We start from the raw sequence: 26489 nt of genomic DNA, 5'->3' as shown, positions 1-26489 counted from the left end.
CCTATTCATGAGCCACAACGGCTAGAGCTCTCAATCTAGATGGAAACTAATGGATGCTTTCATGTTCGCGCTAATCGGCATGATATAGTTATCTTTGGAAGCAAATAACCTGAAAGATATATATATATATATAAAATTATATTAGTATAACTTAAATAATTATTACATCATTCAATAATTTTTGATTCAATAATATTTTTTTAAAATCCAATGTTGGATTAAAAGTTCATTAGGATCATATATACACAATTTTATATTAATATAAAATTATTTATTACCTCATTGATATAGATTAAAATCGACGTAATATAAATATTTTAAAAATATATTGAAATATGAATAATTTGATTAATTATTTTTTATGTTCAATTTTAATAAAATTTGATACTAATAATAATGTTAGTAGTATTAAATATAATATAATGGTTGGATAGAAAAAAAAAAGGTGTGTGTAGTGTCAACGGTTAGGTGTGCTGTCAATTATTTATGCTTTTATGTCACTATATACACATCCATTTTTTTCTAATGCACTCCCTTGTATTTTTTTTTCCAGCAGTACCCCAGAAATGCACTCCTCTTTGTCCCATAAATCTATTGAAAATGTCATGAAAAAATGTTTCTCCCGTGGACACCTCCCTCCCATACATGGTATCAACCAAATCAAGACCACACATTTTGAAGTCGAAAACCATGCTTCTCTTCCTTATGATCAAAGGTTGAAACCTTAAGGGGTCCTCAATGAGAGAAACATTGACGTTGAGGAAATTGAGCAGGGCCATTTCGGCATTGTGAAAGTGAGGGTGGGAGTGAAGGTATCTGAAGCATTGTTTTGAGCTAACAAAGCCTAGTATTGTGAAGGGGCAATATTTTTTGAGTCAAAAAGTTTGGAATGAAGCGGAGGTGAATGAAGGACAAGGAGAGAACTTAGTGGGTAGGTTGAGAAGGGCTATGAATTTTGCGGTGTTAATGGAGTGGCAGAGTTGGATTTGTGCAGTGAGGGTGAGTTTTTTTGGGTATCTTCGATGAGGTCGTGGGAAAGAAACTCAGGGGAGTGTATTTTTCTGGATATTTTAGAGGAAAAGGTTTAAAGGGGAGTGTATTAAAGGAAGGTGCAAATAACAACCTTCTCATTTTAGTAATACTAGTGTATAGTCCAGTAGCATCACCAGCCCAACGCAAGCCTGGACTTGCATTCACCCGCCATTCAACTCCATGGCATTTACTTCTTGCATGCCCATACCTGCTTCCTGCACTGCCCAATTTTTTCAATATCTCTAAACTACCCTTCTGATGTTTTTAACTTTCCTTTCTTCAAAGTTTCTCCTTAAAGCAGCTGACTTACTCCCAACACATTCTTCCATTTTCATTTGAGTATGTTTTTTGTGAAGGTTGCGCGATGTAGACATCGTTATATCCTTTGAATGTCACAAACATTGGTTATTTTAGTGCATCTTGTGTAGCTCCGTCGAGGTCATGTCAAGGTAGCATTTGCATTATGTGCGTAGCTCCTTCAAAGATTGGGTGAAGGTAGACACCGTAGGTATGTGATTGTTTTGGCTTTTCCGCTTGGTTCATTTTTTGTTTGGAGAACTTATTTCGAAAAGCAATTGTGGCTAACTCTCCAAAAGGCTTTTAGGGAACACTTGCACCACAATTACAAAAAAGCTTTTCCATAAATAATTATTATTCGAAATCGATATTCTGGAATGGCTCAACACAGAATCTGGATAACTACTCCATAACTTTTATACTAGACTTGTGGAGAGCCTATTCCAGAAAGTGAGTTTTTTTTTTTATAAAAAAAAGTAATTCGGAATGCTTATTCAAAAATGCATAGTGTAACTTTCTGGAGCATCTCTTCCATAACTGTTTAAATACGCTTCTGAAAATCATTATCCTGAAATGAAGTTTTGGGAAAAATGATCTAGAATGGTCGTTCTGGAACCTGTAGTATACATTTCTGAAAATAATTAATCTCACATTAAAATATATAAGTAAGGAGTAATCCAAAAACTAATTCACGAGGTGAGAGTTCCTCCTCTTATAATCTGATGCAATTGCATCATAATTTAAGATTACTTGACTTGAATTATTTCCAACCCATACATTTGTGAAAAATCTCTGCCGTAACTATTATACTAATAGAGTTCTGTATAAACTTTTTCGGAAAGTAAAATAAAAGAACACCTGGAATGCCCATTATGGAATTGTAAATATATTTTTTGGAAAATATTTTCCATAACATTGCTAACGGCCTTCCAGAAAACGTTTTCATAACACTACTATAGCCTTCCAAAAAATGTTTTCCATAACACTATTAATAGCCTTCTGGAAAACATTTTCCACAATCGCCTATGGGAAACGTTTTCCATAACACTGCTAATAGCCTTCCGGAAACCTTTTTCCATAACACTTCTAACAGACTTCCAGAAAATGTTTCCCATAAAATGAGGGAAGGGGATGCCAGGCAGCTGCGTGAGGTGCAAGGGCTTCTCTAATCGAAGGGAGGTGTTATTGTTCAGAAAATTGGAGAAGGGAGTGATGAGGGTAGAGTTGAGTCAGAGATGTAATTAGTTATTAGGGACAATTTTGTCCACTTGCATAAAATGGGAACTGCAGGAAGCAAAGGCCCAACTCCGTCCAGGGACGGTCCAGTACGGTCCAAGATGATCAAGCTCACCATTATGCACATTTCTTTCGCCTCCCAAACCTGAACTTGCTGCAACAGTTTTAAAAGAATATTAATATTAATATTAATATTAAAGTTTCCTACAGTAAGTTATTATTTAGAATAAACATAAAAAAAATTATATGAATATTTATTTTTAATAAATAAATAGTATTCATAAAAATGCTAAAATCAAGCAAGTAATTTTCCTACAATTTTAAAATTTGCAAGAAAATTACATACAAATTTAAAATCCACAAGAAAGATAAACTGTGTATTTTAAATTCCTGAAAAATTAAATACAAATTTAAATTCCGAAGGAAAATTACTAGCAAATTTAAATTCTACCAGAAAATTATTTGCAATTCACCGAAAAATTACTTGCAAATAAATTATCTGTGAAATTTCTAGCAGATTCTTTTAGTAAAACTTTATTTATAGACACACCACTTTTTATGTAAAACATTTTGCCGCAGAAATTGTTGTATTTGTTCTAGAAAAATTAGCAAGAAATTTTCTATGAGTTTCAAAATTTTCAAAAAATTAATTATCTACTAAGGTATTATTTAGGAACCCAAGTATTGGAAATTCACAGGTAATTAGTAATAAGAAAAATTCTATAAGATATCGTAAAAATATAGATCACAATAAAGCAAGATAAACGTACGGTGAAAAAAAAATGTTAAAAGGAATCTATCTTCGTATAAACTAACGTATTATTTCAGTACGTAACAATTAAAATTGGTGTTGCTGATAAGAAAAAAAAAATTAAAATTGGTGTTAAAACTTTTCCAAAAAAAATTATTATTATTATCAGAAATGATAATCATTCATGTACGAACATTTCCTCTATTAATATATATTTTTAACTTCAAACATATGAAAAACATTTATCCATCACAAAATTGATCTATATGGAAATTGAATTTGAGGGTGCCTGATTGGTGACCACAATAGGGCTCCTCACCGCATGCTTCATGTCCGTCCAAGTCAGATACCCAAAGCCTTCGACCATTGGACCTTCTATCCTTAACTTATAACTTAGCTTCTCGTTCTTCTCCTTGAACACCAACTTGCTTGGAACAACACTAACATTAAACCCTTTGATGGGTGTAACGTTAGCAGAATAGATTGTTTGTTTCTCCCCAACATTGGTCACTGTTCTCTGAAATGCCCAAGCTACCCTTGATTCATTAGAAGAACCATTGCTACTGAAGAAACCAATGAAAGAAGGGTAGTTGAGATCCAAGGAAGGATTGGAGCAATTATTAGTAGACGATCTAGTGATGATTGAGATGTTCTGTTGAGTGGAGCTCATTGCACAGAGAAGATTGACATAATCTTGAACTCCTACATCGTAAACAAGTCCAGGGTCAAGGGCTTTGTTGGGGTTGACATGACCAGATCCCAAGGCTAAAGGAGAGGCTGGTTTGTAATCATCAGCAATGTCCTTGATGAGTTCCTTAGTATTGTCGAATATATCCGATGTTGTCATAATGGCTGACCTAATAGCTGCAGGGCTCCAATCAGGGTGTGCTCCTCTTAACAGTGCTCCCACACCTGCCACGTGAGGGCATGCCATGGATGTGCCAGTTAACAAATTGAAGTTACTGGAAAGGTTTTGGGACCCAAATTGTGCCACTGGAAGATTTGGAGGCCATGCAGCTAAGATTGATGTACCTGGAGCAGTGATGTCTGGTTTCAACACAAATGGACAACTACTTGAAGGCCCTCTAGAACTGTAAACATCCACACTTGGTGCTGGTTTAGTAGCTAAAGTTGTTGTCTTAAAAGACATGCTTGCTTTTGCATTAGGGTTACTCTTGATGTAAGCTTTGACAATTTGTCCATTTCCCGGGTTAATAATGATGCCTGCAGAACCATTCCTTAAGAAAAACGACGTGTCAATCGTGCTAGATATGAAGACTCCCGCGGCAGCATTTGACCAATGCACATTATACACTTGAAATGACAGTGGCACATTATTCTTATCTTCACTACAAACCACAATCTTGCCACTCGCATTGGCAAGTTTCTCCAAAGTGTCACACGAGTCCATAAAAACAATAGGAACTTGGTGGGCGGAGAAGTTTCCTAGGTAGAGTGACAAGCCAGGTATGTTGACTCCATTGCCAAGAGCAAGAGTCCCTCGAAATTCACGATCCAAAGTGCTAGCACCAACGTTTATGACCCATGGTATTGCACTATTTAGAGTTCCACGATCAGGGCCAGAATTCCCTGCTGATGTGGACACAAAAATGCCTTTCTCCATGGCTGCAAACGTGGCTATAGCAATGGGGTCACTGTACATGCTTATATTACCAAAGCCGAATGATAAGGAAAGAACATCAACACCATCTGATATTGCACTATCAATCGCGGCTAATACATCAGTTGAGTGAGCTTTACCATCCCACACGGCCTTGTACATTGCTATTCTCGCCCTTGAAGCTATTCCTTGTGCTGTTCCATTGGCAAAGCCAAAGAATGATGCATTCTCAACTTGGCTTCCAACTGCAATGCTTGATGTGTGTGTCCCGTGGCCTTCTGTGTCTCGAGTTGAGTTCTCAAATGTTACGAGATTAGGGTATTTGGCAAAAGTGAACCCTTTGTTAAAGAGCCTAGCTCCAATGAGTTTGTTGTTGCATTTGATGCTACTTTCACATTGGCCTTTCCACCGTGAAGGAATTTCAGTCATCCCTTCATCTTTGAAGCTTTCACTTTCTAGCCAAAGTCCACTGTCCACCAACCCAACAATGACATCTTCGCCGAATTTCGAAGCAGGCCATGCCCCTATTTTGGGATTGAGGCCAAGGAATTGGGGTGAGTGTGTGGTGTGAAGCTTGGCTTGCAGATCTAGTGTGGAAGAAATGTAACCCGGGGAGTTTTTGAGGGCTTCAAGTTCATTAGGTGACAAATTTGCACTAAAACCATTCATGACGTTGGTGTAGGTATAAATCAGCTTAGAGGAAGCAGTGTTGAGAATATTATCATTGGTTGTAACATGAGTATTTTCTAGTGCAGAAGAAAGGGTTGACAGATACCAATTGTGTTTGGTGGAGAATAGTTTGGGCATGGATGATGAGTCCATGTGGATGATATAATTTTCAGATTGAGCCATTCTGGAGACAAGGTGAAGGACTATGATGGAGAAGCAAAGACAAAGACGAATCATGGTAGCCATGATTGATTGAATGTTATTTCGAATGTGGAAGGCTAATTGGCTTTATCAGACACCAATATAAAACTGGGGTTTAAATAGTGGATTAACTACTGAATGGGAAAATGATAATCGGAACACCTCATTTTGGATGAAGGGGATAGATAGAAGAAAAACAATAGATACTATATATATGATATGATATGATGAAAAATATAGAAGGATATAAAGAAAAATATATATGGTGGAAATGAGTTGTAGGATAGTGGAAGGAAATAACAGAAATAATAGATCAGATATGATGAAAAATACAGAGGGGTGTGGAAAAAATTAGGATGAATAAGTTATTAGAGAGTGAAATGTATGCAATAAAAAAAATTAAATTACAAATTTGGTCTTCTATTTTTTAAAATATGTGATTATGATTTTTTTTTTATTTTTTACTTGAGATATTTTATTTTTTATTTTTAAAAAAATTGAATTAAGACATTTTATCCTTTGTTTTAAAAAAGTATGTAATTTTATCGATTTGTAACGTTGATGTATATATTTTATAAATGTTGATTGGTATGTGTCTTTTTATTATTCAAATGACAAATGATTTTTAAAATTATTTAATTACTAACAAACTTAATTTATTAAAAAATTAGAATTAAAAAAGTATATAGTCAAGAATGAAATTTAAAAAAAGATTAAAATCATAGATTTTTTTAAAAAAGTGAGAAATAAATTATCTCAATTAAAAAATAAGAAAATTTAAATTATAAATTTTTAAAAAATGAGAAATAAAATGTTTCAGTTAAAAAATAAAAGAACAAAATTATGAATTTGATAAAATAAGAGGACAAAAATTGTATTTTAAAAAGAAAGAAAAAGTGAAGTTTATGATAATCACAACTCATACTGAATTGTCCCAAATACTATATTCATAAAAAAGCATTTATTTCAAATATTTTTCTTCAATTAGAAAAAGGGAAAAAATAGAATATTATTTTCACATTTAAAATCCTTTAAGTGAAAACGAAGATGGAAAATGAATATTTTATTTAATATAGTATTAAATATGTTATTATTGTAATATTATGTATTATTTATGTTATAAATGTAGTATATTTTCACAAATATTTATTAAATGAAATATTTAATACTATTTAAACAGAAACATTTAAAAACATAATTTAGGGGAAAACACTGACGTAAAATAGTTTGGAAACTAACACCATTCACATAAAAACTTAAGGATAAAAAATGAAGTCGATGAAAGTTCAAGAACAAAAATTTAATTTACCCATAATTAATATAATTATATATTTTTGTTAATAAAAAATAAATTATGTATAACAATACAGGTATATACATCTCACCCCTTATTTCTTTATGGAAAAATAAGATATGTATTATTAGCGTATCTTACATTGAATCATAAATTAATATTGTATAATAAGTTTGTTAATTATGATAATAATTATATATTTTAAAAATCATACTAAGGATGATCTTGCGTCTGTTTATACATGTAAATGTTCTTGAGGCTTGTTTACACGTCTAAAAATTCTAATTTAACTTATTATTATTATTATTATTATTAATTTGAAAATTTGCAGTTTCTTGGACCAAGACATAACATGAATAATAGGCTTCTATCTTGTTGAGCATGAGTGACGAGAACTGGCAGCCCATTCAGACTGTCCATCAGGAGTTTATGGTGTGACCTAATTAAGTCCTGGCTCAGCTTGATTTATTTAATAAAATAATCAAGTTCAAACTTTTTTAAAAAAATTGTTTAATAAAAAAGATTAGGTCACGAGCCTTAAAAAATATCTATTAGACTTGAGAGACTGATCCATTTAATTAGCAATAATATTTTTTAATAAAAATATTATTAATATAATATATAATATTATAATTATTTTATTTAAATCACAAAATTATTTTAATAATTTAATGATTTAAATCATTTTAATGAATGCTTAAAAAAGATTAATTCTTATAAGCATAGATGATAATATGTATATAATTTTTTTTTTCTTTTAGTGAAGCTTAAAAGATCTTGATAGTATGTTACGTTTATAGACATGTTTTGCTTATATCTTATGATTTAAAATTATTTTATTATTTTTTATGACAATTTTTGATTTTATTAAAAAAATAATATTTTTTATACTACATACTATGAAACAAACCTTTAAATCAATTAATGAGACATACAATCTTATACAAATGTCAAGTTTATATCTAAAAATAGTCTCATAATGAATAAGAGATCTAGACTTAGATTATAAAAAATATATAAAATAGATTAGACAGACTTTATATAAAGTCTGATGTAGCCAAATTCATTTTCACCCCTATTTATGGGTTCCCAATTGCTCATGTGGATATGTTTTTCATGTAGCTTCCTCATCTTTTTCCTAGTCTTTGGCGCACACATATGTATATGGACTTTGTGTAGGTTGGTAACAAGTCATTAAAAAATTCATTTGGCTTAAATTTTTTATCTAGAGAATCATCATTGAGATTGATTCCCGTAGTACTACTATTCGATCTTCTTTTGCGCAAGATTAGTTCAATAAATTATAGATATTGTTTCAACTGGATCTGGTGTTCCACGAGGACCTGTACGTCTCTAGAAAGTTTGATACACTACTTGTGGACAACATAGCCAAATATGGTTATATCCATTTCCAAAGAAGTTAGATATTTTGATTTGATCTAGATTTTACCAAAAATTAAGAAAAAAAAAAGGTTTAACAACATAATACTACTAGGAAATCTGAGACGGATAATTTATAGAGAAAACGTTAATGGATTGCAGGTTGAAAATTTGCCCATGCACGAGAAATCCACGCAGGAGCACTATTTTCTTTTATTTGGTACATAGAAAGCATGGATATCTCTAATCTGTTATAGCCTTGCAAATTATTCAAACACCTCATCACTTAGCATACTGCTGACTTCACTCTCTGACATTATTTTCTTTATTCGCTTACATCGATATTTTACTCAAATCACAAAGCCTAGAGCAATTAATTAAGCTTACAAATTAGTCGGCACTTTATTCTTTTTTATTAAGCAAATTGTCGAATCATTCTCTTCCAATAAACTAGATCGACATTGCCAACTTTTTCTCAAAAACACGATTAAGAATATCAGCCAATCGAACTCCTGCTTGAGCTAACCGCATATTGACTATTGGCAAACGTGACAGGAAGTAATCATCTGCAGAGTATTTTTCAAAGTACAGTGAGAAAATGTAAAATAAATAAATAAATTAATTAATTATCTTAGCTATCATATTATTGCCGATAAAAAAAAATGTCTTGGCTATCAAAGCTCTTAAAGCTTACCATTTAGTACGGATCCTTCCGTGGCATCTTTATACGCCCATTTACATGCATCTATGGTACTTTCAGATGCGTATCTAAAAAAAAAATTACCCAAGTTAAGTATGTATATATGCTTTGAATAATAATCAGAGACAACTAAAGAACCTGGTTTCTTTCATAAAAAAAAAAGAAGCTGGTTTCTGTTGTTTTTCTAGTTATAGGTTTTTGGGATTTAAATAAAGAACTCATTTTTAAGCATGTGATAGGATGGATATGCCACTATTTTCAACATCAGAGAAGGATATTATATTTTTATATTCTAAAGGATTATTTTAATACTATTATATGTATTGTATTTAAATTATTTATAATAAAAATCTTACCAAGAAAATTGAAAGATATAAACGTGAAACTCGCAAAAGAAACATTATAGAAATAATTGGATTTGGGTAAATGATATATTAATTATATTATTAATAATAATGGGACATACGTAGCTGGGCATGGAAGGTCATTATCACCGCAGTTCTCCCATTCTTCTACCTGATCGGCCCATACTTTCTGTTTATTTAGATAAAAATAAATAAAAAATTGAAGATATACAACCTCAAACTTCACAACCCAAATCCTTATTTAGATTGATGATTAAAACAAAATTGTATACCGTAATATTCTGTTGAAGTGCATCGATGAATTCGTTCATGTCAGAGTCATAAAAATTGTCGACTTCTGTCTGAAGGATGGTACTATCCCAAACCTGTATGTATATGAAGGTAAAATTAAACATATCATATTGTCGTATATATAGTATGTGAAGACAAGAAATGGCAAGTTTTAATGCATTCCTTCATCCAGTTTCTAATTTAAGGACTCATATTTTTATCTCAATACATCAGATTTTAAAATGCACATATTCGAGATTTAAACCATCTGATCTTCACCTAACGGTGTCGATCTATGAATCCATGAAGAAAAAATTGACTTACATGGTGAAGATTTTGCTTCCTTTTATACCAGCGAACAGTAATTGCATTGCCCCCATTGTCTGAGAGAAAGCCACAATGTAGAGGCTGCAGATTTTTAATTAAGAGTATTAATTGTACGTACAGAAAGCCATTACATGTATATATGATGGTTAACCAGAATGAAAATTCAGATGATCGAGCTTTGGCGCTTGTATAAATGCATAATATACCTGATGGATGTCCCCCATAAAATGTGAAAGGAAGAATAGAGATTGCGTGAGGTTATCTAATATATATCGTTATGCATGTTACCATTACCAAAGAAGAATTTATGTTAGTCCGCAAAAAAATTATGGGGTATCACACAAATTAGTAGTTTGAAACAAGGATTTACATCTAGATTTAGTGCCACTGCCATATTCGAGGAGTTGCGTTGTGTAATTGTTAATCGCAGCCACAACACATCGCCCCTTAATTCCCTTTTTGTAATCTACACAATCCCCTGAGTATATGTTCAGACAAGAAAAGTTAGTACCACACCACAATATGTTATCACATATCATTCAACTAATTATATATAGCCAAATATTAATAAACATAAAGGCTAATTAGTTGGGATAAGGTAAGAAGAATTATTAATTAGTTCTTACAAATTATTCACAAATATTACTGTTCAATGGATTTTATGGTTTGTACAAATAGCACGAGCTAGATTTTGCAAAACAAGTGTTTGTAAGATCCAAATAAGGAGAAAAAAAATCTCAAATGGCAAAATAGTTAAAGTTCTTATATCTTCTAAAGAAGAATGAGAATGCTACTTAATTATATATAGCTTTTCCATCACGACAAAATAATTTTTTTTTAAAAAAAACTTATAGGTCTTCCCGATCGATTGAGTGTTTTTAATTGTGAGCTTAATTGAATTTTTATTTTTATTTTTTCATCTTTTTTTTCCTGCTCGGCTATTTCTTTCATACTAATGTGTGTTTTTAGTTATTTTGATCTAGCTACTATTTAATTCCCATAGTTCCAGTTGTTAAAATTAAGACCCTCGCCTTTCATCCAAAACATAATGGAAAAAAAAAATGTGACGTGTGATTTGGATAAATTGACAAACAAACTTTTTTTTATAAAATATACAATTAAAAATTGCTTTATTTCCCTCGATAACATCATCCCATATCTCAAAACAAAAAATCATAAAAGTCAAATGAAAAAGTAGCAAGACTAAAGTCACATGGTTTTTTAAAATAATTTATAACTTTTATATTCTCATCTTTACCATTCATACGAAGATATCTTACACGCAAGCATGTTTTGGTTTATAGTATACCTAAAGGTAACTGTGTTGTAACGTGCGAGCAAATCACCCACGCAATTAAAAGAGTCGTCCACTTCATATGTTTATGGTGTATTATTGTCCAACATCTAGCGTGTCGGGTGGTATTTTGACGTCTTTCAATCATAGTAGCACGGTTTTAGATTTTTATTGTTATATGTTACATAATTTTAATTTAAGGCCTAAAATGACTCCACGAAGCCATATATTGATCAAATATATCTTGAAAGCAATTACAATTTAAAATGAGTGACAACTGATCCAAGAGCGAGAGCTTCATCAATAATTGGATTTGGAACTTACTACTGTTTTTGTAACTGCATAGGGCATCTGGGGTATTTGCATAGTGCAAAGCAGAGGCCCAAGGATAGATATGATGAACATGATCTGCCCAAGAACACTTTGTGGACAAATCATTTTCTTCACAGCCTCAGCAGTTTCTTCACAGCCTCAGCAGCTGCTTCACTGAGGCGAGCCTGTTAAGAAAGAGGGTAAGTGACACTTGGCACATGCATGTGTGCATGTTGAAAAATACACACCAAAAAGGAAACGACGATTAAACAAGGTAACTAGCTGACAAAAGGTTGTCGATGAGTTGAATTTTCACTTAAAAAAATAATTAATAGTTAATATTTATGGATAAAAAATAATAATAACTAATTATACGCACTCACGTGTGCAATCTTGCATACAGTGACATGCCCGAGGTCTCCCCACCCATGGATATTGGAAGCAAAAGGATAAATAATGAGACTATGGCCACAAGCTGATGAATTGATCGAGTAATGATCCTTGGCTGGTTCACTACAGTACAAAATGATGCACATGATGGCTTATTATATATAGATGATTCTGTCGACTAAGAGAGAGATAAAGATAATGATTTTTTTTTCACTATACGTTATCTTCTATCTCCGTTTAGTGCACGTGGGTTATCTTGTAGGATGTGTGGATAATGTATGTGTGCGCTTGAACTCGACTTGTACTGTAATGTTTTGAAATGTGATATTTTAATAGTATTGTGTTGCTCCCATGCATGGGAGGCGTGACAGGTATTATAATAGTATATATAATAATATAATCTTGCTGGAGTAAGAGAGAATGTGTGAAAGAAATGAGGTTTTGAGTCAAACGTGTGCCTCCTGCTAACACGTGCGAGTTATAAAAAAGAGTGTCCTTTCTCTATCTTTTATGGGTATGTGATCATTTGTGTGTATGGAACATCTATGTGCATGTATATATATATGTAGTGAGTAAGGGTGTGAATTGGGAAGGGTTGGTCAAATCCATCTCAACCTAACTTGGTTGCATTTCAAGACTTGTTTTTGACTGAGACAACCTTCGGTTTGGTCGGATCTTGGCGGGTGGGGTGGCACGAGTATGAACCATGCAAGAGCTGCCACATAAATGGTATATATACTACATACGATTCCTGAGACTTTGTCTTTGTTGGAGGTGGAGCGGAGCGGCACAGGAAGATGGGGTTTGGTCTGCTGAAAGAGAACACGAAATCAGAGTGGAGGGTGGCACAGGAGTGAAAACGAGAGCAACAACAGCCTGGGCTAGGTTTGAGAGGTCAACAACGGTGCCTCAACCCAAAGCTCTTAGCCTTAATTAGGGCTATTATCGTGAGTGACTGAGTAGTGTGAATGTGTGAGATTGTTAATTGGTTCTAGGGTTAAGCAATTGGGCCACATATCTTCATTGAGATTTTAGAGTAGTATGCTGTTTTGGAGAAGGGTTGCTAGGTGCACCTAGCAGTTTGCTGATGCACCCAGTAATTTCCATTTTTCCGAAATGGCCCTTCCAAAAAATTTTACAGAAAAAATTCTTCCGTAAGATTTTTTTTACGAAAGAATCTCTTTCGTAAAATTTTGTAATAGTAAAAAAATTAATGACCCATCAATAATATTTTTAAAAATAAAAAATATTTTCTATTACAAAATTTAATATATATTAATTAAATATTTTTTTATTTTTTAAAAAAATATACAAATTAAATAATTTGTATGATTTATATCAAAATTAATTATCACAAAATTTATTATTTAAATTTACATGCGCATTAAATATACATTAGAAATTTTAGTATTATGTATAACAACATTATTTATTTTAAATATAATTGACTCATTAGCTCAGGTGGTTAGAGCATTATGCTAATAACCTGAAAGCCAATCTTATGAAAGAACTTTTTCTGTAAAATTTTATGGAAGGACAATTTTAAAAAAATGGGAAATTTCTGGGTGCACCTAGCAACACCCTTTGGAGAATGGGGACATTTGGGCTTAAGTCGAATGAATGGGCCTTGTAGCCTAACTTCACTTAATTCACGTTTTTGGTTTTAGTCGATTACAAAAGTTCAGAAAAATCATTAAAATGGTGTAAAAAAATATTAAAATATATAGCTTAATAGATATATGTTGTCGTATGCATCAAGAGTTACTAACAATAGCATCTGAAAGAATCTAATACATATTAATGATGTAATTGTTTCAAATACCATTTCAATTGTGGTTTATAAAAAAAATAGAAATCTTATCAAAGTATGTTATATTTTTAAATATACTATTTTTCATTTTTTATATGAAAATTTCACGTATCTATTATACTTATTATCTATGTTTTCATTTTTGTTTTCCTAGAAACTTGAAACAGTATATTTAGTTTTTTTTATATAATTGTTATTTATAATTGCCTAATTTCTTTTACTATAGTACAATATATTTATGTATGCTTTTATTATGTGTGTATATATATATATATATATAAATACTAAACTCTTTTATACACACGATAGTAAAAATTCTTATTTAATTAGAGCTATCTCAATTTTTTACATTAAGTTTGGATGTGTTCGATGTTTCTTTCACTCAAAACTAGACATCCTTTCTAGTTTTCGTACCTCTTCCAAAGTATGGTAATGATAATAATAAACCCTTACCAATTGTTTAAAAGTTGCTATTAGTAAAAAAAAATAAAAAAATCAATGACTTTTCACTCATTCAGAAAGTGTGAAACTAGAGTGACGACAGAGAAAATTATATATGGGACTCATGCAAAATATTTTAACTGCAATGTAGGGAAGAAAACTTGGAAGAGAACGTAATTCAAATTGGCAATATATATATCCCTTTGCCATTTTTTTAAATTATATTATAAGGGCAACAATTTCATTTGATATAATTTTTTTTCTCTTGATCCAAAGAACTTAAAATTTTAATCTGTTTTCTCCTTTTTCCTACTATATTTTCTATTTAATTTTATTTGTTTCCCTCTACATCTCCTGTGAAAACTTAACGTTAAGGTTTGAGAAAAAAAAAAAGTCAACATCCAAAGCCCAGTCTCACAACCATGTGATCGTAGTGGAACAAAAAAATAATAATTTTTTAGATAAGAATTTCATCAATAATTTTTTTTCTATAATCTTTTATAGTATTGCACCCAAACATACCTTTATGCACTTGGCTACATCCAAAAGAACATTATGTCATGACGAGAAGCTCTAACAATGATTGTTCCAAACCCTCTTTGGACCATAATTACCCTTCTTTTATTGCTTTCTTCAATAGCAACGGTTCAAGGGCAGCACAAGAATTTCAGAGAACAATGACCAATGTTGGGGATGGACAAACTATCTATGTTGCTAGCATTACACCCGCTAAAGGGTACCACGTGAGCGTCAATCCCAAAAAGTTGGTGTTCGAGGCGAAGAACGAGAAGCAGAGTTACAAGTTGAGAATTGAAGGTCCAAGAAAGAAGAAAGAAAAGAATATGGCTCATGGGTATCTTGCTTGGACAGTCATGAAGCATGTGGTTAGGAGCCCTATTGTGGTCACCACCCTCACATTTGATTTCTAGATCAATATATTTTAGTATATGCTCATATGAATCAAGTGATGAAAAATGCATACTTATTAACTAAAGAAATCTATGGAAAATAATAATCATTTCTCGCTTGATTATCATGGTTTTATATGATTCTGCTTGCAAATAACGTTGTTTCTTTTATGCTCCAATTTTGTAATCTTATTTTATATCTGTATTTTTCTTCTTATGGCATCAGTTGTTATATTAATTTTTTTTACTACTTTTCTCTTTTCCCTCCAAAATATACATACAATTAAATGGTGTTCAAAATGTACGTCCTTTCTTTAATACATGAAAATAGTTCTAATTTCTTACACCCCAACCAATTCTCTACTTAATTTTCTTACTCTCCTTTTGTTAATCCTATTACCCATCTACCACTTTTTTCCTCTTTTGTTTGTATCTCCATTTGTTGTAATTAAGTGTGTACAGTGTACACTCCTTTTGTTGATCAACAATTCTCTACTTAATTTTCTCACCCTCCTTTTGTTGATCAACAATTCTCTAGTAAATTTTTTCACCCTCCTTTTGTTAATCCTATTACCCATCTATCATTTTTTTTCTCATTTAATTTGTTTGTATCTCCATTTGTTCTAATTAGGTGTGTGCAGTGTACACCCAAAATGTGCGATCAATAATTCTCGACTTAATTTTCCTACCCTCCCTTTGTTAATCCTACTACCCTTCTATCTTTTTTTCTCTCTTTAATTTATTTGTATCTCCATTCGTTGTAATTAGGTGTGTTTAGAGTACACTCAAAATGTGCGATCAACAATTCTCATCTTAATTTTCTTATCCTCATTTTGTTAATCCTACTACCCATCTATCATTTTTTTTAATCTTTTGTTTGTATCTCCACTTGTTCTAATTACGTGTGTATATGCAGTGTACACACAAAATGTGCGATTTTTTAAATAAAAACACACAAAGTTTTAGAGAATATGTATTTCCCTGTGTGGAAGCATTTCTGATTTTGTTTTTATCAACTATTTTTGTATTCTGTACAAAAAGAAACTGCATACTTTGTCATGTAGATGAGCATTTTAGATTACTTTATACCAAAATAGACTTTTTTTTTAATAAAAATACTTATTATGGATAAAAAACTATTCAGAACGGTAAGAATAATTTGTATTTAATTCAGATAAGTAAACAAATAAATATTCGAAATACTTAAAACTGTTTAGTCACTGTGAAAATAAACTTTGTTTCAGGTAAATTGTATTTATAATGTCAAAGTTTCGATTAAGAAAATTTTATTAATAACTGTTTCTTTAACTAGGGTACATTTACAAATATCCTGTTATTCTGACAGGTAAATCTGAATTTAGAGATGGAGGATACTGTGTAGCTCAATCTTGTGGTGTGCTTGGATTCAGAGAAATTTATGTATTTTTAGAGAAGTGCCCTTAGATAGAAATTAATGAACTGTTGCAGTAAATCATTTTCATGGCTTGGGCATGGATTTCGGGTTACTAAGATAATTTCCACTATTCCTTCTCACAGTGGAGCCTAGTACCAAGGGCATGTGTTTACGCTATAATTTGGTAAACAACCGCTAGTCTAAGTTAATTGCTTGCGAGACCAACTAGTGAATCTCAGGAGCATGTCATTTATGTGTTTGCTTTAAATGTAAAGCCTTTAATGTTCATCATTGCAACAAACATTCACTGGTTTGAGACTTACAGGAAGTAAAATTCTTTGACAGAATCGAAATGCTGGAAGTAACTCGACAAGAGTAAAGTAAAAATGCAGAAATTAAAGGATCAACGAGTTCATTCGACCGAATGAACCATTTAAAAGGCAGGAATTATAAAGTGAAACGTAAATTGCATTGCATTCGAAATGTAATGTTTACAGAAACTTAAAATGGTTCACAAACATACATTCTCCTTGCGTACTCGTTTCTCTCTGCGCTGGGTACTTTGAGTGTATAAGGATTTGTATAAATGATTTGCGACCTCGAAATCTGACCAAAAACTGCTATATATAGACATTTCGAAAATAAACTGCCCTAACGGTCGAACACTATCCTAACGCCAAGTGTCCTGCTACGTACACCTTGCATGCACATAACTGCTTCCTTAGAACAGTTACCCATATTGCTCGAAGTCGAACTAATTTTGTGAAGTTCTGTCAGCAATTGTGCTAAGTCCAGAAATCTTGCTGCCTCGACTTCGACTCGACCATACGCAAGCTCGATTCGCCCAATGATTCGAAGCCCTCTTTCTTGTCTTAGCCTTATACTTTCGTAAATACTTCCTTGAACCTGTGAATCCCTTTCCATAGACTCTTCTTTCTCTTCGATTCGAACAGAATCTGACAAAATTCGTATTTAGAGCATATTTTCAGCTTATAAAAAATATGGGCTAACAAATTGCCCCCAAAAAATGTCTGCTTCGATTCGAGATCGAAGGAAGATGAGAAGTTGACATTTTTTCTCTTCTACCAGTTTTCCTGAAACGGCGACATGATGGCACGTTTACTGGTAACCGTCGCCTCGATCTCCCACTACCCATCATTAATTCCACCTTTTTAGGCAGAGTGGGACACGTGTCATGCTGGGGAGTCGGAATTAATGATGGGTTTAGGGTTTAGTACTTAATGGCTCTGGTATCACCAGTTTATCTTTTATTTCGATCAACTGAGTTAATTTTTCCTTCGACATTTTGTACCCTGAAGCTATTTGAGCTAAATCATTTGCTTCTTGGTTTTCTTGTCGAGGTATATGCTCAATGTTAATGTAATCGAAATGATTCAGAAGAGAACTCGCCATAACAAAATATTTTGCTAAGTGTTCATTAACACATTTGTATTCTTGTGTTAATTGCTTCAACACTAATTCTGAATCACCCCTTATGTTAACATTTCTTGCCCCCAGGCTAATTAAAATTTCAAGGCCTGTAATTAGAGCTTCATACTCAGCCTCATTATTAGAACAAAGCCCTTTGATTTTATATTTGAACTTAGTTGGAACTTTATTGGGGGATATTATTAAAACTCCAATTCCAGTTCCATGTTTGTGTTTCGATCCATCGAAATACAAAATCCAAGGCTCTGTATCGACATAGTCTTGCGGCATCTCGATCACTGAGTGATCTACAATAAAATCTGCCACAATTTGACCCTTAACAGATTTCAAAGGCTTGTACGTTAAAGAATATTCTGTTAATGCTAAAGCCCATTTTCCAATTCTACTGTGTAAAATAGGTTTTGACAACATGTGCTTAATAATATCATAATGAGAAAACACATAAACATCAACAGGCTTTATATATTGCTTAAGTTTTGCACAAGAGAAATACAGACAAAGACAAAGTTTTTCTATGGCAGTATATCTAGTTTCTGCATCATTTAGTACACGACTAAGATAATAAATTGCATGTTCTATGCCATCATCATCTTCCTGAGCCAACATGCTACCAATGGTCTTGTCAGACGCAGCAATATACAACTTCATAGTCTTATTTCGACTAGGAGGCATTAACACGGGAGGCTTGATCAGATATTCTTTAATTTCATCGAAAGCCTTTTGATGCTCTTCATCCCATCTGAATGGTTCATCTTTCTTGAGTCGAAGTAATGGCGAAAAAATTTGAGCTTTGCCACTTAGATTCGAAATGAATCGCCTCAAGAAGTTGATTTTTCCTAGCAAAGACTGAAGCTGTTTTTTGGTCGAAGGATGCTTCGTCTCAAGAATAGCCTTTGTCTTGTTTTGATTTATCTCAATGCCTTTTTTATGCACCACAAAACCAAGGAAATCTCCTGCACGCACACAAAAAGCACATTTTAATGGATTCATTTTTAATCCATGTTTCCTCATTCGTTCGAAAGATTGCCTAAGGTAATCCAAATGGCTATCTTCTGAAGAGGATTTGATGATTATATCATCAATATAAACTTGCATAAATGTGTCAATAAAATCATGAAACATGGAATTCATGGCCCTTTGATAAGTGGCCCCAGCATTTTTCAACCCAAAGGGCATAACCACCCATTCATAAGTGCCTAAAGCACCTGGGCATCGAAACGCTGTTTTTGACACATCACTTTCAGCAATAAAAATTTGGTTATAACCAGAATAACCATCTAACATGCTTAAAAATTCGAAGCCAGCTGCCGAATCTACCAACATTTCCGCTACTGGCATAGCATATTCATCTTTAGGTGTAGCATTATTTAAATCCCTAAAATCTATGCATACTCTAAGAGTTCCATTCTTTTTAATAACAGGGACTATATTTGCTAACCATTCGACATACCTGGCAGATCTGATGAATTTACACCTCAGCAGCCTTTCGATCTCTTCCTTAATTTTGGACATGACTTCTGGTGCGAATCTTCTTGGTAGTTGTTTTACTGGTCTTTTTCCTTCCTTAATAGGTAATTTCATTTCGACCATTTCTCTGCTTAACCCAGGCATTTCGTGGTAATCCCAAGCAAAACAGTCTTTAAATTCTCTAAGAAGAGGCACCAGCTTTTCTTTTAGACTTGAGGTGATATTGGCACTGATATAGGTTGGCCTTTTTATCGAGCCATCTCCAATGTCGACCTCTTCCAAAGGATCTTGAGCCTGCATCTTTGGCGCCTCACTTATGGGATTTTTCTCAAAACCCAGTGGCTCATCATCATAAATGCAGTCCAGTCTTCGATCCTTTGTTTCTTTGTTTTCATGATCTTCGATCTTGGCTTCAACTGCCCTATTTTGTTGGAATTCAGCCTCAAGGGCCGTATTTAGTCTATTTTCGGCCATATAAGCCGTAATTCTGGCCCATGCAGTGGCCTCAGTCATATTAATCTTCATATATATTCCACCCAGTTGGTGGAATGACTCCATCTTCAGAGGAAACAACATCAATTTCCTCTCTCTCCCATATAAACCCATAGGTAGGATGGAGTTTGACAGAGTGGATAACATTGTCATTTGACTCGAAAACAGCCTCCTTGTCACCACAAGGTGCTATGTTAGCCAAATTTTTGTCAAAGGTTTGTGGAGTAACATTATCAACCTCTGACTTATAGAAGCTTTGATCTGCCTCTATATTTTCAACAATCCCATCTTCCCTCCAGATAATGAGTTTCTGGTGGAGAGTAGACGGTACAGCCCCAACTCCATGGATCCACTCCCTTCCTAACAGCAAGTTAAAATTAGCCTTGGACTGTATCACCAGGAATAGGGTTGGTCGAACTATACTGCCTACAGCAACATCTACTTGAATGGCTCCCAAAGAATAGCCAGTTTTGCCCTCATAATTAGAGAGCACAATGTTGTGAGCAGATAGATCAGTGTCATGTTTCCCGATCTTGTAGAGCATAGATCGAGGCATTAAGTTGACAGCCGCTCCTCCATCTATGAGCACTTTGTTGATTCCAACATTCTCAACTTTTGCCCTGATGAAAAGAGGTTTGAGATGACTTTTCATCTGAAAATCTGGCTTTTCGAAATAAGCTAATTGTTCTTCCACACAGCCATTGTTCATAACATAGTAGCACACTGGCTTTGGGTCAGCCATATCAAAATGATCGAACTCACCTTCGATCTCAGTAACCTCAGACTGTACATCATATTCAGATGGCAAGATAGATACCACACAGATGACATCAAAGTCTGGTTCAGAATCCAGTAAATCCTCATCCTCCATCTTATCTTCATCCACTGGAGGCAGGAGTCTCTCTTTTACTGGCCTCCTAGACACTTCTTTATACTGGCCCGTTTGCAAATTCTGTTGGGCCAATTTCTTCTGACGCTGGAACCTGCGCCATTGGGTCCTCGTCATAGGATTCTTTCCTCTGTAATTGTTCCTATAAGAGTACCTATTAGCCTCCTGTGGGTCAATTTGCTTCGTTCCACTTGAACCACCTACTTCCATGGCCCCTTTGTTGAACCTTATGATTCCCTGGTGCATCCATTTTTCGACCGGAACTGAACCAGGAGGAGCGAAAGTGTTCCTTCGACCAGACTTCTGATTAGTATTCGACTGCACCATAACCCTTTTGCCTTTATCGAAACGTTGGTTCTGCCTCGCCCCCTTGTTAACAACTTGGTATTTTTTGAGGCCCTCAGTAGCCTCCCTATCACATACTGCACTGCAGCGAGGGCAGAGCATCACAATTTTGTTTTCGAGTTTGCATCTGTTCAAGAAATCAATTAAATCCTCCTCAGCCTGAGGATACACAACCTTCATTTGTTCGTTGTAATCCTCTTCAGATATGTCCTGAACTTGCACCTGAGACAACTCCATTGCCTCGACCATCATTATTTCTTGGGGCTCTGCATAAAGAGTTTCAGCAGCTTTAGATGTTTCAGCATTTGCCTGAGCAGCCTTTGGTTTCTCACCAAATTTGAGCCTCCCTTCGTTGAGAGCCTTTTGAACCAAATCCCTGAAAAGAACACAACGTGAGGTTTTATGGCCAAGGAAATTATGAAATTTACAATAACCCCTTTTCTTCTGTTGTTCGATTGGGGGTACTTTCAAGCCCTTAGGAACAACAATTTGGCCATCTGTGACTAACAAATCAAATATTTCATCACATTTAGTTATGTCAAATGTATAAGTTTTAGACACAAATTTATCATTTTTAGGTTCAACAGGGTTTTTTCCATTGGAAGGTCTAAGGAGTTTACAAACATAAGGAGGTCCAGGTTTTAATTCTGCTAAATCGACCTCATTGTCCTCGATATCTTCATAAATAATATCGAACTCCTGGTCACTGTCATTGGTTTCAACATATGCAACCTTTTCCTTCCTGTGGAACTTAGAATTTCTAGCCTTTTCAGCCTTCAGTCGTTCGAGTTGTCGAACTCTATCAGCCAATTGAGCCATATCCCTTAAATACTGGGTATCTAATTTCTTTCTAATCGAATAGTCTAGGCCACCAGCAGCCATTTCGACTAATTCATGTTCAGGGACTTGGGTGAAACACCTTGCCTTTAAGAGTCTGAATCTGTTCAAATAATCATCAATTGATTCAGGTGCCTTACGTCGAACGCTGGCTAACTCTTTAAGGCTTATCTTAGACTGTCCCATATAGAATTGCTCATGGAAAATCCTCTCCAATTGGTTCCAATTATGTATGGAATGAGGAGGAAGAGTTGTAAACCATGTGAAAGCATTTTTAGTTAAGGAATTAGGGAAATATTTCATTCTTAAATTTTCATTATTAGCCAAATCCCCTGCCTCGACCAAATATCTAGCAATGTGTTCGACAGTAGACTCATTTGTCTCTCCTGCAAACTTAGTAAACTTAGGGATTTTCACACCCCTTGGTAATTCTGTCTGTAACACATACTCAGATAATGGAGACACAAAATTCGGCCTGTGTAAGCCCAAGTTCAAACCATTTTGTACTAAAATTGTTTCGACCATTTGGGCCAGGTTATTCTGCCTATCGAAACGGTTTTGTTGAATATTCCCTATTACTTCATCAGCATTTTGGTTTCTATTTACCAATACTATACCAGGGTTTGGTTCGACCTGTTGGGCTGGTGGCTCTATGCGTGCCACTGGTTGTGGTGCTTGAGCCATTTGCATCCCTGGATTGTTAGGCATCTGTATCTCTTGGACAGGCGCCTGTATTTGGATCTGTCGAATTGGTGGTTGCTGTATGGGTGGTGCCCCAAAAAAGTCAGCAATTCGACTTATTTGATTCGTTAACATTTGGTAACTATCATTTGTATTTTGAATTAAGGGGTTAATGACAGTTCCTATTTGTTGTGTTAACATATTAACCATATCATGGTTACTTTCATCCATTTGCTGTCTGAGTGACAAAACGGATGTATTGGTTAAATGTTGAGGAATTACCCTACCTTGATTGCCCGCTACAGACCCTGATGGAGAGAACGTATTAAGATTCTCTACATTTGGTTGAGAGTTTTGCAGCCCTGCCATCAAAGATGTAGGCATGCCATATAGAGGGTTTTGAAGCGGTCGAAAGGGACTTCCACTGGGATTCCCTAAACTGGGGTTATTCCATGGGACAAAAGCAGACGCTGACGTGGTCGAACTTGCCAACGTCATGCTGGTCATGGGAGAAGTTACCCCTGTCTGATTCATAACCGTCGAAGCGGTCGAACTTATCGTGCCAACAGTTTGGTCAGGAATTGCTCCTATGCCAGAATTTATATTGGCATTACTGACAGATGTCTGCGTTGGTTGCCCCTCCATATTTGGAAGGTCATTGTTTCGATTACTTGGGGGTGGTCTAGTCATCCTTGTACGAGTTTTAAATTCTGTTAAGTGTGGAACAGATTTCCCACTTCTTAAATGCATACAAGATCAAAACAATTAAGAGTGCAATAAATCAAGAGCACTGAATAAAACTTTAACAATAATTTAAAGCAGAAACACACAATTGACCGGTCCCACTGGGCGTGCCAATTTGTTTACGCTGAAATTTGGTAAACAATCGCTAGTCTAAATTAATTGCTTGCGAGACCAACTAGTGAATCTCAGGAGCATGCCATTTGTGTGTGTTTGCATAAAATGTCAAGTTTTTGATGTTCATCGTTGCAACGAACACTCGATGGTTTTGAAGTTTGCAGAAAGTAAAAATTCTTTGAAAAAATCGAAATGCTGGAAGTAAATAGACAAGGGAAAGGTAATTTGCATAATTTAAAAGATCAACGAGTTCATTCGACTGAATGAACCATTTAAAAGGCAGGAATTATAAAGTGAAACGTAAATTGCATTGCATTCGAAATGTAATGTTTACAGAAACTTAAAATGGTTCACAAACATACATTCTCCTTGCGTACTCGTTTCTCTCTGCGCTGGGTACTTTGAGTGTATAAGGATTTGTATAAATGATTTGCGACCTCGAAATCTGACCAAAAACTGCTATATATAGACATTTCGAAAATAAACTGCCCTAACGGTCGAACACTATCCTAACGCCAAGTGTCCTGCTACGTACACCTTGCATGCACATAACTGCTTCCTTAGAACAGTTACCCATATTGCTCGAAGTCGAACTAATTTTGTGAAGTTCTGTCAGCAATTGTGCTAAGTCCAGAAATCTTGCTGCCTCGACTTCGACTCGACCATACGCAAGCTCGATTCGCCCAATGATTCGAAGCCCTCTTTCTTGTCTTAGCCTTATACTTTCGTAAATACTTCCTTGAACCTGTGAATCCCTTTTCATAGACTCTTCTTTCTCTTCGATTCGAACAGAATCTGACAAAATTCGTATTTAGAGCATATTTTCAGCTTATCAAAAATATGGGCTAACAGCATGTACTCTTTGTTCGTAACAATTGGTGATCTCTATTGCTTCCAAACTTCTTCTCGGTCTTAAGGCCAGGGGAGATATAGTATATCTGAAGTAGTATTATTGGCTGGATAGGCACTACATCTCGACTTTATATATATATATATATATATATATATATATATATATATATATGGTGGACCTAGCTTCATCTGGTTTTTTCTCTGATGGAATTATTGGCATTTAACTCTCGGTAGATAATCGGCCAAATTTTGGTGTTGCTCTCATTGATTCATAAGTATCATAAGTACTGTTGATAGGTTGGTTTGTCGGGTTGTTCTGAAGGGTAAGAATTTCATGTGGACAGGTGGTTAAGGTTTATTTATGTAGCTTTACATATATAAATAAATAATACTCGTTACATTATAACTGTGTAAGAAAAAAATTATTTCAAAATAATTATTATTTTTAATATAACATTAATTAATTAAATAAATAAATAGTAATATAAGATTAATTTTATGAAATTAATATATATTATTTATTATTTATTCTTAATATGTATAAAATACTTTAAGATGAAAAATTATTTTAAAACGAAGGGAGTAACCATTTACTTCACAAATGGGGTGGATATATGACGTTTTTGGTTTATATTCTTCGTGTTCACTTATGGTGCTGCTGGTACCTTTGGTATAATATATCATTTATTTGCTGACTAAAAAAGTAGGGTATTTAAAAAATCGAACCAAGTCATTTTAAATATTAAACTGATCTAAGAAAATAGAAGGGAATTTATATTAATTTTTAATTAAACTCATACATTATATTAAGGCTTTTTTTTTCCTGCAAATAGGTCACTTTTTCTTTTAATTTATGTAATTTTGTTTTTTTCATTTTCAGTCCCTTTAAACTCCTCTGATGTAACAATAAGTGGCACTTTCTATTGACATGGCGTGTGCTGACGACAACAATTTACCCTTTTTTAACGATGTTTGATGGCAGAAACAAAAAATGAAAGATTTGGAATTTACCGAGACGATTTTAAAAACCAAAACGAAAACACAAAAAAATGAAAAAAAATGATAAATTAAATTGATGAAAAACTTAATTAATTAACCCTAATTTTAAATATCTCATTATTAATTTTAATATTAGTAGAAGTTAGGATGAAGTTATAAATATCTTTATTATGATTAGCTTTGAAATTTCATCTAAAAAATTTATTTTACCTTTGAAACACAAAATTGATAATTTAAATGTTCAAAATTAGTTTTAAAGAAAATAATCTAAAAACTCGTCTATATGAAAAAATGAACTCAATTATAACACTTGTATTCATCTTTCCATGAAGAAGAAACTGTAGATTTTAAAATATGAGGAGATGGAAGTACAACATAAACATCTTTTAAGGGAGGCAAAATTAAAAATTTCTTTAATACATAACAAAGTATACAGTTTGTTTCATTTTTGTAAGGTATATTAAAAAATAGTTATTATAGAAACAAAATAGAAACACTTCCACACACTAAAACATGCTCTAAATTTTGTTTTTGTGATTTTATTTTATATTATGTTTTTAAAAAAGCACACAAACGGATACTAACAAAATAGAACAAAAAATGATAGATACGATGTGTGTAATAGGATTGAACAAGAGAAGGGAAAGATAAGTAGAAAATCGGTATGTAAGCAATTAGAATTATTCTCATATATGTTAAACATAGGCGATTTTTCACCTCTTCAAATGGTATGAATTTATTGGATTGGAAGGAGAAAAACAGTAAAAATTTATAAATAGAATAATTGATGTGATAAAAAGAAAAGTTATATATATATATATATATATATATATATATATATATATATAAAATAAAAATTGAAGCATAAAGAATCAACGTTGTTTCCGGAATCATCAAATACTATGTTAGTCCAGTGAGGAATTAGCTAG

The 26489-nt window shown here is 33.6% G+C and overlaps 2 protein-coding genes across 3 annotated transcripts; both read right to left on the bottom strand.

Moving 5' to 3' along the window:
* Positions 1 to 3578: 3578 nt before the first annotated feature.
* Positions 3579 to 5852, bottom strand: LOC100787831 (subtilisin-like protease SBT3). The gene has a single exon (XM_014768601.2). The coding sequence runs from the start codon at positions 5850 to 5852 to the stop codon at positions 3579 to 3581; it is 2274 nt and encodes a 757-aa protein (XP_014624087.2).
* A 2738-nt stretch (positions 5853 to 8590) lies between these two features.
* On the bottom strand, positions 8591 to 10871 carry LOC100787306 (endonuclease 4). 2 transcript variants are annotated; one of them, XM_041010722.1, is made up of 6 exons: positions 10514 to 10871; positions 10141 to 10224; positions 9819 to 9911; positions 9648 to 9715; positions 9176 to 9249; positions 8591 to 9047 (listed from the first exon to the last, which is right to left on the bottom strand). In XM_041010722.1, the coding sequence occupies exons 1-6, from the start codon at positions 10535 to 10537 to the stop codon at positions 8932 to 8934; spliced, it is 459 nt and encodes a 152-aa protein (XP_040866656.1). In that variant the 5' UTR covers positions 10538 to 10871; the 3' UTR covers positions 8591 to 8931. The 2 variants fall into 2 exon arrangements, with proteins under 2 accessions (XP_040866656.1, XP_040866657.1); XM_041010723.1 differs by having other exon boundaries at positions 8645 to 9047; positions 10350 to 10871.
* Positions 10872 to 26489: the final 15618 nt, after the last annotated feature.

Source organism: Glycine max, chromosome 16 (genome assembly GCF_000004515.6).
Source record: "Glycine max cultivar Williams 82 chromosome 16, Glycine_max_v4.0, whole genome shotgun sequence".
Lineage (NCBI taxonomy): Eukaryota > Viridiplantae > Streptophyta > Magnoliopsida > Fabales > Fabaceae > Glycine > Glycine max.
This window is presented reverse-complemented; position numbering and strand designations above follow the sequence as displayed.